The 16251-nt window shown below is 42.3% G+C and overlaps 1 protein-coding gene across 1 annotated transcript; it reads right to left on the reverse strand.

Moving 5' to 3' along the window:
* Positions 1 to 891: 891 nt before the first annotated feature.
* On the reverse strand, positions 892 to 2866 carry LOC147886371 (glucuronoxylan 4-O-methyltransferase 1-like). The gene has a single exon (XM_087395611.1). The coding sequence runs from the start codon at positions 2275 to 2277 to the stop codon at positions 1393 to 1395; it is 885 nt and encodes a 294-aa protein (XP_087251737.1). The 5' UTR covers positions 2278 to 2866; the 3' UTR covers positions 892 to 1392.
* Between the last annotated feature and the right edge of the window lie 13385 nt (positions 2867 to 16251).

Raw genomic sequence — 16251 nt, forward strand, 5'->3', positions numbered from 1 at the left:
TTTTAACACACATGAAAAAACTCATCGTACTTCATTTTGCTATTTCATATAGAAAATCGCCAATCCTCCAGCAAAATTGAAACATGATGTTAACAGGTACAAACTGTTCCACTCGAACTTCAAAACAGAAATCCTAGCCACTACAAACTTAAAAAGCAAAGCGGATACACTCGAAGAGAAATTCATAAAAGAACTCAACACAACCGACTCAAAATATGACTACAATAACCTCAGTGAAAATTCAGCATCTACAAAAAAATTTTACTTTCTCAAAAATAGAGACATAATCTAGTATATTTAAATAGAAGCCCATTTTCAATACATGTAAAAAACTTCCTATTTCAAACTATAGTAAAGTCATAGTATTAAAGGACTCTTAATTCATAGTATATATTACTATATTTTTATCATTTTCAAAGCATTAATAATTTTTTGCAATACACAAAAAATATTTCATGTATGAGCTATAATTAAAAAATGCTTTTAAATACATCATGTTTTTAGTGATATATAACTCCATTTAAAACAAATTCAATAATAACCACTTTTAAGTATACTACATAAATTTTCATGTATTGTCACTCTTATAAAATATTATAGTTTATTTCAAATATTTTTAATATTATAGTGCTCTTCTTGATATCATAATTAATTATTCTCAAATCACAAGTTTACATAAATCTATGTTCTAAACTTTAAAAATTAAGTCAAAATGAAAAATATTATTCAACAATTTTTAAGAAGCACTAAATTCATTTATATATATTCTAGTTCAAAAGAGCTACCTGGAGGGATCTAGTTGAATCCTTATTTGAAACGGAGAGAAGTAAGGCATAAGACAAATGAGAATACAAATGGAATGAAGAAAAGTAAAGCATAAGACAAATGTATATTCGAACGGGACTGCATGTATGGCATACTCTTTCTGGTTGCTATAAAGAACTCGCTAGCTAACACAGCATCTACATCTCCGATCAGAAAAGACACTTTCAGCACGCTTTTCCCATCGGAAAATTCCTGCTGCCTGACGACCCTTTCGCTCCCGTTATCTATTTGGATCACAGCGATTAACTGTGATTGAGATTACAACGGATATGCAGAAGATCGACCCACCAGAGTAAGCCTGCTGCAGAATCTGTTTACATCATACGACTTACTTTGATTGAGATTACAATGGCAATGCAGAAGATCGATCCATCAGAGTAGCCTGGCGACCCTTTCAAGCACAGAATCCGTTTGGATCCCAACAACGGAAATGCAGAAGATCGACCCATCAAAGTAAGCCTGAAGACCCTCTGAAGCACAGAATCTGTTTGGATCACAGCGACTAGCTTTGTTGAGATTACAACGGAAATGCAGAAGATCGATCCATCAGAGCACGCAAAGTTTCCTTCAGTTTGCTCTCCCGATGGAATCAGTGCAAAAATCCTTGCTGGGAGACGACGACCCGTCCCCAAGAATTTGAAAATGCCACAGCTTGCCTACTGCGTCGATCAGATTCTTGGAACACAGAAATTCGTTGCCGAATGATTTCTCAACGGGTCGATCTACGTCGTGGATCATAATGTCTGTGCTCTGCTCCCTTCTCTTTGCCCTTGCCATCACTGCCGAGCTAAAGATCACGGTCATCCTGCCCGGGGCCGCGGGATGGTACCCGGTGGGCGCGTCTATCATGATCACGTCCCATATCGTGTTGTATATCTGCTCCGGAAGCGTTTTCAGAGCAAGCTTGCACTTAGATTGCGTCAAATTCTGAACTGGGCAACAGATTTCCCTCTTCTTCCTCGCGTACTGGAGAAGTGTGTCTCCCTCTGAGACCATCGTCGAATATTTGACGTGATAAGACTTCAAATATGGATGAGCACGCATCATTTGGGTGATCCAGCTACTGTCCTCTTCGAGGAAGACCGTGAGGCCGCCGAGGTTCAGAGCGTGCCAGAGGGGGCTGTCGAGGCCCAGGCCGAAGACGAGGAAATTGCAAGGACCTCTCCGGCTCAGAATGTTGGCAGTCACCATGACTTCCTCCTTGGTCTGTTGGGGCGTGATATTACTGGTGGCGTAGTGCACCAGAGCAAGAGTCAACGCATAGGGGACTGGCCGGCCGGCATTGTATTTCTCCTGCGCCTCAAAGCTGCGCTCCACCTTCCTGGCGTCGCTGGGGGACAGAAACTGCGACACGGAGAGGTCGAGGCGGGCGAAGTAGATGAGGGCGAAGAAGAAGAGGGCAAGGAAGAGCGGGCAGAATCTGGCGAGGTGCTCCATGGAGGAGAAAGCCATGAAGGTCAGGCAACGGAAGAAGGCAGGCCGGCAGCGACGCTTGTGTGTGTGTGAGTGTGAGAGAGAGACTGAGGGATTGTCTGTAAGAGAGATCCAGAGAGAGAGGTGAGGTGAATCCTACGCATCAAGCGAGGTGGGCAGTCGCCATAGCCAACCAGCGATGCGAGAGAGGGAAAGAGACATTAGAGAGAGAGGTGAGTTGAGAGCCTTATGCGAGGTAGGTAGTCGCCATAGCCAACGAGAGATGCGAGAGAGGGAGAGAGACAATAGAGAGAGAGGTGTGTTGAGCCTTTAGCGAGGCAGGCAGTCGCCATAGCTAGCAAGAGAGACAGGTTGAGAGAGAGAGAGAGAGAGTGCGCCAAGCATCAAGCGGCTATGGCAATGGCAATGGCAATCGACTGCAACGGCAGCAGCTATGACACAGTTAAGAGCTTGACGCATGAAGCGGCTATGGCGATGGCAATGGCGGCAGCTATGGCGGTAGAAACGGGGAGATACACAAAGGTAAGTACAGGGAAGTCGCCATAGCCATCCAGCGAGAGAGAGAGAGAGAGAGAGAGAGTTTGGCTATGGCTGTGCGAGAAAGAGCAAGCAATATAACGCAGTCGCGGCCATAGCCAAGCCAAAGAGTGAGGAAATCTAGGCAGTCGCCATAGCCAGCTTCTCATCATTGCATCTGGATCGTCCGTCCCATCACCGTCTCCATATCCCAACCGTCTACCACCCCCCCTTACGTAAGCCTCGTGTCTCCTCGCCCCTTTATCAGCTTTCTTTGTACCCTTGCACGGGAATGTCGTTAGAGTACGTTTTTGGCCTGCCACGGGGAGGCTTTCATAGGTTGGGCACATGCCTGCCCGAGATTGTATTCCGGCAGTCATGCTGCCTATCGGATGCAAACAGAGTTATGGGCACATGAGTGCCGGAAGTTAGTCAGAATTATGGGCACATGATCCACCTAAAGAAACCTCCAGCAAGCCTCTCTTTATGGAGATGGAGGGAGCTTGGTACTCTGGGTTGGAGTCCATTTGATTGGTTGCCGGTTGAGTGCTTGGCCTTGCTTGCCCGTGCACTCAGATTGCAACCGTCAGGCACCCGACTTGCTTCAGATAGATATGCATCCGATAGCCGCCTCAGCAGTTTGCAGCCGGAAGTGTGCCCTATCGGAGAAATTTCTTGGCATGTGCCCAGGGTGAGAGACTAGAGTGTTTACAGACTAGAGGCGCCCATGCCCACCCGTCGTGCATTGAATGCATCTGGGCCGTGGGCTCAAGGTGGGCAGTACTTGTCAATGATCTGTGGGCGGTGTCCATGGTACCCAAGTCTGTAAACACCCTAAGTTAAGTGAAGACTGAAGACAATCTTGGGAGAAGTGAAATTGATTTTCGGGTGATTGGCTTGTGCCTTAGCAACGATGCAATTTTGGCTAATGGCTCTACTAAATTCTTAAATTCTATATCTCCTAATCTCAACATCGGATTTGTACGAGATTTGTTGTACCAGGTTTATAATTTTGTGTTTCATTCATCTTGAGATTCAGAATTTGGATTCAGTTAATAAAAGTTAGGAAATTTAGATCTTTCACCGAAAAAAATTGATTGATGATTTAATGAAAATGTTAACCTAAGCTAAACCTTCTAATGTACATTAATCTAAATTAATCCAAACCCCTACCTTAGACAGACCCAAAGGTTCGCCCTCCCCTTCTTCCTCACTGGCTACTCCTCCCCGTCAGCCACGCCTCCCTCCACCGTGCACCTTCCCCTCCACGTCGCCCCTCCCTCCCCTCTCACTCCCTTCGCTCGGCCTACCCTGTCCCCTGTCTCCTTTGTTGTGGCCATACATCGACGGCTTTGAGTGTGCGCCTTCGTCCACGATAGAAGCAACATGGCTACGACAAGTATTTTGACCTGTGTGTTCGCCCCCCCATTAAGCACAACGGCGGCTCATATGCCCTCCCCACCTCACGGCTTTTCCCTGCTCTTCCTTTAATCGCAACATCACTCCCAAGCTCCTCATCCCGTCCAAAACTCACCGTAAAACAATTCCATCTATCCCACAATTACAAGCACGATCGCCATTCCCGGAATCTGGCTCTCCACTTAGGAGCAGTTGCGAGCAAGGCACCTACTACCTACAAGCAAGGCTCTCGAATGGGCTCACACAGCCATCTCAGGATATTCACAACAACGCCCCTCGGATTTAGACTTTGATCTATTCTGTCAACAGCACAGAACCCAACTGTCTTTCCCGCTTGACAATCCTCGGTAACATGTCTACTTGCCCCATTGCGTATAGAGTGCTATGTGCATCCGAGCAGGTCACAACACCTTCCCCACTACTCTACACTTCGCCCACTAATGGAAAAACCTCCGAGGACCTGTCCCAAGCCTCTAAGCCAGTAGTCGATCATCAAGAAAGCTCCACCAAGGCTACATGAAATGTTTCTGCCATGTGACTAGCCGCGCGGTGATGGCCTTCTTTTGTACTGGACATTGTATTCACTGGCATGCAAAAGGATGGAGGCAAATTTCAACAATCTCACTCTGTTAGAACGTAGGGGCCGCGAGTCTTTATGCCCTTCACCAAGGCGGTTAAGAAAAGTCTAGAAAACACACGTGGCAAATTATCCCTCCTCCCATTTATCCCCCATCTCTCATGCTCTAATAGAATTTTTTCTCTCATAACCCCCCTATTGACTCCACCTAATAATCACAATTGTGGAGCTCGATGAAAATGCGCTCTTTCGAGGAGACAGATCCTTTCTTGAGACTAGGCTTGAAGTGATTGTCCATCGTAGGTGACAACTCTTGCAGTAGGCAAGAGATGCTAGAGAATTTTGCACAACGTTCCAATTGCCTTCACCATGCTTGCTCACATAGGTGACAAGGATGGCATCCTTAGCAATTAGTCAAATTCATCATGCTGCTATTGTTGATCAACAAGAAGATGGTGATCGTGGTGCTACAGCTCCATGGTGGTGGTGAATTCTTGAGGTTGCTGAGCGAGATTATGGTAATCAAGGGACCTTCATTAGTCCAGTGAATTCTTGCTACTGATGATGTTGCTGCTGAGCGAGACGATGGTAATCCGGTACTCTAGCTCCATGGCGATGGCAAAGAAGGATCAGCAAAAGGGAGGGGATGAAAGAGGAGGCAAGATTGGGTGATGTGGGAGAGGTTCTTGGAGAGCCGTAGTGGTTCTCACATTGTCTTTGTTCGCTATCACTTTCTGGTGGTGGTGAAGCTCTTTCCTTGGCAAGTTTTTGTTTTCTCTTGCAATGTTCTCGACTATGGCAGCATGAGAAAGGCAATGGCTACCTATCACAGTCTCAATTTGCTTCCGCGTCCTACTGACTCTCTCTCTCTCTCACTCTCTCGTTTTCGCAATCCTGTTCTGCATACAATGTTTGCCTCAATAATTCCATATGTTGTGCTTGGCTATGGCAACGACACTCTTCTCCTTACATCTTCGACGCACCCAGACGAGCCCTCTTTCTCTCTCTCTCTGAACCTTGCTCTCTTGCTTTTGCTCTCTTCTTTCGCTCTACTCTTGCTCTTTCCCAACTTTACTCCATTGTATCTCCAAGCTAGGCACTTAAAGGAATTTTCTTTGTGCACAATCTATGGGTAGGGTGAGAGGGAGTAGGCGGTAGAGCTGAGCAGAGCTTCAACCTTCAACCGCTTGCATTGCAAGCCAAGTATCTATGTGCTTCATGGATTTAGACCAGGGCAAGGCAATATCTCCTGGGAAACTACCAAACTATGGAGACATCATTGAAAGCATTATCATGAAAGATGGTGCCACCAGCCAAGCCCATAGCCTTGGATTTCTTGCCTTCGCTGACTCTACCATTACTGATCGGGTCCTCCTTGCAAAGAACACCATCTACAGGTGAATGGTGAGTCCTCTCCTCTTGGCTTGCATGAATGTTGGCAATTTTTGGGATTTTATAGGCATTCCTTGCTGGGACTCATCCATTGTTTGCAGCCATTTGCTATGTTGGACCTCTTCTAGTTTCAGGAGAAGCTCATATAATGGACGACTATTCCTCATCCAAATTTGAGTTCTCAAGTTCCTTCACCATAGATGTGGTGACTGGGGAGGGGATGTTATCTCTTGACCAGCTTTTCCTCCAATGCAAGCTACATCCTCTAGCACGATCTGCTCAAATTGATTGAGACGAGTCAAAATCAACTTGTGGACGAGGAACCAAAAGTGTCATGGGTGAGGAGGACGAATTTGAGGTGGCTAATGTTCCAATTTCGTGGCATGCTCTATGATCATCGATTGTCATCCTTGTCGTAGCTACACGAGCATCGACATCTCGTCTTGCTCTTTGCCATCCAAGTTATTTTCACCATCGACAATTCCAATCTCTTCTTCATCCGTGAAATTCAGAGATTTCTTTAGCTATTGCTTCACCCTTGAAGGGCATTATAGGCTCAGGTTTAGTGTAGGTTGGCTAGATTTTCTTCAATGCACTTTGCAATGCCAAGCGTGCCAAAAGGAGTCCAAACACTGAAGATCAAGCAACCATTACAATTGTCGACATTTTCCTAGTCTCTACACTCACACAAGAATCATAATCATGATATTTGTATGGCTAGACTTTGCACTAGCAACCAATCCCTCAAGGGTGAAGGCTGACCTGCATGTGTGATCCATTGTGAAGAGGACAAAGAAGATGATGCTGGAAGCAAGCGAAGTGTTGAGGCAGCAGGTAACTACAAGCTTCAACGAAAACGTAGACCGATATCCTTGCTAGTTGGAAGCCTAATTCCAAGATACAGTCGACTAAAAGTAGCGAAAGTAGGTTGATTCAGCACCCCCACTTCGAGGATATCTTAGAGCACGATGTGGGTAAGTCGGATAAGTGTATTTCTTATGTCCTTGGTTGTTTCAGTCTCCAAGGCTGGAATATATAGAGTGGCACATTGTACTAGCACATCTTATAAAAACTTCACAATCCGGCTTGCAACCAAAGTTATAGCAATCATTTTCCTTTGTTCATAGCTGGTTCAAATACTTTTTTCTTTCTTTAGGGCAAGCCATTTGAATGAATATCATATGTTCATTCACCCTGCACTACACTAGGCATGCGATTAGGTATGTTAACATGTGGCATCTTCGGATTGGTGTTCCGCACAAGCGTTATCGTCTTGGCAGGCTACGCTACATGTGGTGCCCAATTTCGGCCATGAAGTCTTGCCATGCATAGTTCAATCTCATGCTCGTCGTTGTCTCTGTATTTGATCATTCTTCTGCTCGCTTCCATTTCTCCATTTGATATTGCGGCCATTCTATTGGAATGCTCTGTGGTGTCAAGGGCAATTGTTGGAGGCACTTCAGATGCTCAAGTTGAAATGGTGAGCAGCTATTACTGCTTCATAGGTCTTTTGTTTCACATTGTGGATGGCATTCTTGATGTTAGAAAATCATCTAAGGAATTGGGAAAGATGGTAGGCAAGAATCTGCTATAAATTCTTCCGATTGTAGAACCCCCAAGTGATCAAATCTTATCGTATTGACCCAGATTTTCAATGACCAATCTTTGGTTCTTTCTCCCTCAATTCAGCCGATTATCCATGGGAACTGGGTTACTATGGGGGATATCAAATCCACAGCTCAGGAGAACTCCTTATGGGAGTATGCTCTTGGAAAGCCTCATACATCGAGTGATTTCGAATCAAGAGATCCTAAAGTATGGGTAATCGCATGTAATTATGGATCACAATCATATTATTAAGAGCCTATGGTGGAAAAGGAACGTGTTCCAAGCTAATGGGTCTCAAAAAGGCAAGACTATTTGCAGCGATCTGAACCAGAAGGCGAGGGAAAGACTGGCTGGATTCAACCAAGACTACCTTTCTCTTGCCAACTACATAGCAAGCAGGCAAAACTGAATACGCGCAAACCTAGATAAAGCATTCCTAAGGATGATTGTGTACGATAAGACGAAGCATGAAACAATCGTCATTAAGATATGAAACGTTTGCTGAGCGATTTTATTGTTTTTCCCTTATTTTGTGGTTATAAAGGTAAAAGGTTTGCGGGATATCATGTACCATTTTGGGAGAAGGTCGTAAGTGGATCGTCGTAGTTCATGGAAAGTGGGATGAGTTGGCTGCATGTGCTGACCAAGTCTCTAGTCTGGATTCACCGTTTTTGGTATTTTTCCTTACCTCTATGCATGGAAGGTTGTCTTAGGTACTTGCATGAGATTTTCGTGGAGGACAGAGTCGTATGTCCTCAATAAGGTAGGGAGTTGATCACGTTGGTAGAAGCATGACATAAAATTGAAGTGTCTAATAATTATAGAGGTCAGGACACCAATTCCCGAGGAGCAAAGTGCCTCGGAAGTGCTAGATGCCTAGAGTTCTTCCAGTTCTTTCTTAGTTTACATATGCCTTTGAAAAACTATTTTGGATGACTTCTTCTATATTTGCAATCCTTTTTATATGTTGTTTATTTAATATAAAAGAATTTTTTGACATAGAGCCAATGGTTACTCTTTTGTAGTTTTTTTTGAAGTAGGTATTTACTTGGAAAATGACAATCAATTCAATAATCCACTTTGCTTCGTAACACAGTGCCCTTTTCTCATAGGAAAAAAAGTATTCTTTGATGTACACAAACAATCAAGCATGATAGCATTCTTATTTTAAATACAAAAAATACTTAACCAATATTAATTAAGCCAACCTAGTTGTTTTTAAACATACCACATTGGATTACACTTGTAATCCATTGGCATATTGAAGACCAGCATCTTTTGCAAACAAAGTACAAAGTTGTTATTTGTTTCCATGCCCTGCAAAAGCAACTATTTCATATACATTTCTTATATGCATTTTACTTACTTGGAAAAATCTACCAAAAAAGACATAGTCCATTTATGTACATTGAAGCTCAAACACAATAACCTTGTTCTATTCTTTTTGGAAGGGCACATGTTATGGTCAAATGCTATTTGAGTTAATTTACATCTTTGATAGCATAGTGCATTGGATTTCTCTTGTAAGTCCTTCGTAAATATTATGACGCACAAAGCAAGGAATACAAGTACTCCTTTACTTCAGATTTAATGTCACTCATAATGTCCACACTCTTCGTTTTTTAGCCAGTTTAAATATTGGAGCACATATTGCGAAAACTATTCCTGACGATGAGTTTTTGAGCTATCCACACGAAGCATAGATTGGAATTGGAGTAAATGATGGGAGCGGGCCCAGTAGAGTAAATGTGGGTGCAAACATAGGTACACCAAATACTCTCCCCATACTACCAATAAGCACACTGCCAGAGCTTTGTCTCTTATCGCTTGCTTTCGAGGGGAGAGCACTTGCAAAGTACAGAACTTTCAAAGTAAAGGATGTACCCTACCCTATCTACATGCGGATTGCATTTGCAGATCATGCATGTTCTGAGACAATCACCTTGCATGTCCCCCATGCCTATGTTTTAGACTTTAAAGATATCTTCCAGGTTGATGAGTTTTTCCGGGTGGAGGGACCAACAATAACCAAACGAGCTTCTAGTGAAAGAGGAACCTCTTCTTTCTCTTTGTGTGTTAACACAACCACGACAATTTTGAAAGGCGAACCTTTTGAAGGTTGCATTTCTTTTGTCTTAAATAATATCATACGCCACTATGCACCATGGGTGGCCAACCAAATGGAGAAAATGAGGGAATCATTCACATCGGCGGTTATTGATACAGTGGCCTTTGTGATTGTCAAAGTGGATCTCAATGGCCTTCCAACCGATCAAATTACTATTGCAGATGGCCCCAACATGGAAGACCATGCAACAATGAGGACAAACTAACCAAACATTTTTTTTAGTGCATCCTGCACTTTTTCCCCTTAACATGTCCTTTGACCCTTTGCTCTTCTTTGGTAGCAGCTACCTTTTATTGTGAGGAAAGGAGGCATACACTTGCGTGCCTAGTGGAAGAATTTGTAGATGAGGGGATTGTCATGTACATCGTAAAGAACATTTATTACATGCGCGTGAGGCATGCGCTTGGAATTTTTAACTTCACTATTCTCGGTGCAGTGCTAGAAGGAAATCTTCAAACAACATTGCATGCCACATTCATACGGTAAGTGTCGTAGTTGGGCTATGGAAAGAAGGTATACAATCCTTACCATCTCTTTTGCCTTGCACGTTGTTGGTGTCTTGCATTTCATCTCCCTCAATAGCCCCCTTATTGAATACCATTGCAATGCATGCGACGGTACCTGAGTCAGCCGAGACCCTTTGCGCCCACATTACTACTCTTGCGATGGTGTGCAGAGCATTTCACAAATCCCTTGCCTAAAAGGCTGTGTTGTCCTACGTGATGCTACTCAGGTTGCTGTACAACTCCACGGGCCCCATGTTGATGAGGTCCTTGGCCTTTAATGCCCTTTTTAGGAATTCCACAATTGAAGCAGTCGCAACTCGTTCCATGTTACTCCAAAAAAGGCCCACGGGAAAATTCATTATTCAACAGTTTAGGCTTCGTGACAAACTTCACTGAGAGTGTGTAGAAAGGATGCTTTGTCCCTTGCTTTCCACATGTATATCCTTGCCCTTATTAGGACACTGTTCAGACAAGCATAGTCTAATAAACATATATCCACTATAAGAAATTTCATCTTTGGGAGCTGTCTTTGCAAATTTGGTACATTGCTTATTACTTGGTTTTTAATTCTAGTACTTTTCTGTGAAATATAGAAACATTGCCTTTATGTAGTTGGTTTGAACAACAAGCTCGCCTTTCAAAGCACACACATGTCCACTGCCCTTTTTAAATGCCTTCATTCGTCCTTTTGTGCAAGAACACACTTTCCTATTTGTAGTTACGTTAACCATACATCTCACTTCAAATAAGATCGTCACTCATTGCTTTGCCTCTCCAGCATTGGGCTCCATGAAAGCTTTTCACAGTTCCATAAAACTGCTTCAGTGCTTCTCCCATTAGGACATATTGCATTTGGATTCAGTGGGTTTCCACTACAAAAAAGAGAACAGCCTTCCAACAAGGAATTCCCAAAAGTTGCTATCCAAAATAAATTTTCCCTTTGCTTGAAAATGGACCCAAAAAATTGATTTGGGTTCCTACAACATCACATGGAACGAAACGTTTAACAAAAGACTGACATGATCCTTTGGTTGGTTGCCCTCTATCTTGCATAGAATTACGGCGTGATCTTTGATGTGCTCCAAAGCAATATTGGTACCTTTGAATTCACTCACAAGACAAAGTCGTCCCCAGGCTCAAGAAAAGGAGAAAGCATTCAGGATGACATCACACCAAGTATTCGCTTGCTGCAAGCAATCCAAGATTGTGTTGTGTGCTAGCCATTGGTTTATCACTACCTCGAAATCCTCCACAAGATCTTGCACAATCCCTTTTACATTCTCATGTATAACGGTCAATGACTTGTACAAAAAATTGAATGAAGCTGCCCCAAAACAATTTGGCCACTCCTCCCCAAAAAGAAGAAAAGGACATACAATATTTGGGCAAGAGAGGACGAGCTACAATTGATGGAGCTCCTACAACAACAGTCGGAATTGCCAATGAGTACTGTGGCCAAGCTTTATGAGGACATACACCGAGCCGAAAAGCACATTACAGCAGCAATTTGCACCAAGGTTTACAAATTAAGATCGACAACTTATCGACCAACCATTCCAGCTATAGTTGAGGATGAGTTCACCTTGGCAACAGAACAACACCTTCAAAATAGTGAAGCCACGGGGAAAACACATACCCATAAAAGCTATTCTGTTGACAACCACCTGAAGCAAAAGCGAGGCATCTCAAAGACACAAAAAACATGCCAATCAAAAGTCAGCGACACTCTAAATTACACTTGCTCTTCCTGCGGTTGCCTCATTTTCAAAGCAAAACTGAAACAAACCAACATGGACCCTCAACTTCCCATATTTGATACTATCATGAGTGCACACAGAGCTAAAAAAAAGAGCTATGTTTGCTCATTGTGCCATGGCCAAATACGAGCCAACAAAAAATCGAGGTTCTCTGAGACAAACATGCATATGTCCAGAACCCGAGAAAACACATCTCCCTTAATAAAATCAAAGAACGTCTTATTTTAATAAGAATTCCGTTCACACAAATCAAGTAATTAACATATGAAGGATAGCTCAAGCTACATGGTAGTGTGATCAGTATCTTCATAGACCTTGACAAAGCACAACAATTGCTCCCAAGATTTATCAACAATAGTGCTACTGTCATGGTTGCAATTAAAAGATGAATGCAATACAATCACAATTACATTAGCGGTGTGGTAAGATCCACTTTGACAATGCATGCCCTATAAGAGATGCTGGGAACACCTCTTTACCTCAAGAACAACATCAAGGTAAACCACGAATGGCTTCAACACATATCTGGACTTCTTTGAGATGAACAAGAGCCACAACAAACAACAGGAGCATCAAAACAATATGAGACATGGAATGATGTCAACACAAAAAAATTAATTCATGGCTTATACACAAGCCAACGCCTTCAAAAGGCTTTTCACTCCTTGGTCTTTTCAAAGATGAACAATGCAAAGAATTGGCATTCCCGACCTTATTTTATGGCCATAATCATATGCATGAACTTGCAAACCAAACCACCTACCAAGACATTATGAAATGGGAACGACAGAATGAAGACCAAAGGTTTGCATGGTCTATAGGAATTTTTTTCTTCAAAATAATGAAATTTTTGGTTTGCCAGGTATTGTCATCGACTTGGCTGCGTATGAGAAAAGGCCAATTACAAGGAACAACTCTTGCACAGCAAAGACAATAACTTTGGACACCAACATTGAAAAAATTCTACAATCAAAAATAAGATTTAGTGACTTTGTCTGTTTACAAACATCAGTAGATTACAAGAAACGGTTGAAGCAAAACATATTCGCAATGGTGAGACAACTTGGCCCGCCAACATTCTTCATCACATTATTTGCAGGAACAAAGAAAAGGTGGGAGCCATTGGTTGCATGCCTTCGTGCAGTTAGAGAAGGTGACACTAACCAAACTCAAAACTTGGAACAATGCACTCTCCAAGAGCTCATCAAATCAGATCCTGTAACAACAGCTCAATACTATGTGCACAAGTTCAAAGCCTTGAAAACATTGTTGCGAGAAGATGACACTATTCTGGGCATGGTGAAGGACTTCTTTGCCACTAATTTCAGAATAGAGGTAGCTAGCACGACCATGGCCTGATTTGGATAAATGCATCCCCCATCTTCAGCGCCTCTGATAGTAGTACCATTGAAAACTTTATTGACAAGTACATCAGACTTCGAGATAACAACCAAGATTTACAAACCCATAGGCATAGACAAACATGCAAAAAAAGGAAAAACCAATGCTGCTTTGAATTTCCTAGACCACATATGCAAAACATAAGCATTTTGACCCCACTACTAGATGGAACATATATATCAACCCATTGAGAAAACTACAAGAAACTAACAAAAACAATACGAGAAGAAGATATTTCAACATTCACATTCCAAACATTTCTTGACATCGTGTCTTAAAATAAGTACAGGCTCACTTTGAGAAGCAGCGTATCGCAGCCAAAGATCTTCATGAAAAGAGAGCCAAAAGGCATCTACACAAACAACTTTAATGCAACTCTGATGGACCTCTGGGAAGCAAACACTAACATCCAATTCATTCTAAACCCTCATGGAGCAGCCTCTTACTACATGTCATACATAACAAAAATAGACAAAGAGACCAACAATGCCATAAAGGATGCGATTGTGCAAAGTTTCCAACAAAACGTGTCAGCAGATGAGTGTGTTTGAAAGGAGGGAAATGCAATACTTAACACTCAACACATCAATGCTCAACAAGCTGTGTACTTATGCTTATCGCTACCCCTCACAAGCACAACAAGAGAATTTGTTTACATAAACACAAGCCCACTTGAGCAGAGAACATTACTTCTAGAATGCCGAGCACAGCTTGAGATACTCCATCTAAAAAGCACCGACATCTTCTTCGATGACATAATCACAAAGTACGGCGGTAGTAGAGAGTAACATTTACAAAACAACTGCCTTGCATCTTTAGCATCCAATTACACAGTCAAATAAGGGAAAACAAAGAAAAGAAAATGAGGAAGAGTAATACGATTTAACAACTACAACAAAGACAAAGAACCAGAAATCCATTATAGGGAGATGTGTTTGTTATACTTGCCTTTCCGTTTCAAAGAGCACACTCTCGACAAACAATTCAAAATTTGGAAAGACATGTACAACCACTACCAAGAAAGTATTAATGAGCAAAAGACGTTGTTCAACAAGGTCGTTACATGTCCCTCGAGATCAACCACCACCAACAACAGCTTCTGCACAAGCACGAACGATGATCGACCAATGATGTCTGCAGAAAAATATGACCTTGCATATGAGATGGCTCTCAAAAAAAGGCCAAACAACCAAAGCAACCTTCAACAATGTAAACAAATATATTTATCCGATGAAAAATACTACTCTACTCTAAGGGGAATGAATCCACAATAGCGTCTCATTTTTTATGACATAATGCTCACAAAAAGAATGGAACCAACCAATAACTTTGCTTATTCTTATCCGGGAACACAGGAGTTGAGGAAACATTTGTGGCAACATTAGTAGTGGAGGCCCTTCGGCGTTACTACATGCACAAAAGCATGACAAACATCGACCTTCCAAAGGCATTGCTTCTAGCATACACTCGGAAGGTAGCAAAAATGATTGGTGGGAGCCGGAGCACAATAGATGCAGCTCTACACTTGCCTTTGCTAACAAGCTCATACACTAGGCTTTTAGCAGAGAAATGACAAATCCTTGCAACATAGTACCAAGACGTGCAACTAATTTTGATTGACGAGATTTCATTGGTAGAGCGATCAACACTTTCCTTGCAACAGACATGCAAATGCGAGAAATAAAGAATAACCACCAACAATCATTTGGCAGGCTTGATGTTATACTGTGTGGTGACCTTTGCCAAGTAAGCCCCGTTAAAGATTCTTGGATTTTCAATGCACAATCAACAACAACATCGATGGTCGGATCTTTTTGGAGATCACATGTGCAATACTACGAATTGTTGGAAGCAATGCACCAATCAAATACAAGCTTCTTAGAGATCTGCATACTGATATAGACATCAATAATCTAAATATAAGACACCTTAAGGACATACCAAAAAAAAAAACCAACACACCACACTTGTTTTTTACAAATGCAGCATAAAATAACCACAATGACACCATCTTTAACAACATGCTCGGGGAGCCACATATTCTTACAGCAAAGGACATCAAACAAAAAACATGCAGCAAATCATTGGAAGCCCCACGTGACCCGAGGAAAATATGTGGCCTACACGAGCAACTGCAACTGAAAAGAGATATGATTATCAAAGTATGCTCAAGAAACCTCGACATCAACGACGGCATTGTGAATGGCACAAATGGGATATTCAAAGGGTTCGAAATGACAAAGAAACCATTTATTGCGTGGATAGAATTCAATGACAAAGGCATAGGAGAGAAAACACGATACAAAAGCAAAAGATTATATGGCGACAACACACCAAAAACATGGACACCAATTCTTCGAATAACACGTGAATTCCAAGTGAGTAACAACCATTTGAACACAATCACAAGAAAACAATTCCCAATCCAAGCTGCAATTGGGAGAACAATCCATCGTTCGTAAGGCATCACCATGGATTCACTTGCATTTGACCCTTTAGGAATAAAAATGCATGGCCTCATACACACTGCTCTATCAAGGATCCGTAGCCCAGACAACCTTTTCTTCCTCTCAAAACTAGAAAAAAAACACATTAAAGTAGACCAAAAAGTGCTACAAGAACTATCAAGGCTAAGAATAGAATGCAAATGGTCTTGTAAACAAACCAACTTCAGACCTGAAGAAAATA

Source organism: Dipteris shenzhenensis, chromosome 24, assembly GCF_047967505.1.
Source record: "Dipteris shenzhenensis isolate YYH24624 ecotype China chromosome 24, Dip_SZ_1.0, whole genome shotgun sequence".
NCBI lineage: Eukaryota > Viridiplantae > Streptophyta > Polypodiopsida > Gleicheniales > Dipteridaceae > Dipteris > Dipteris shenzhenensis.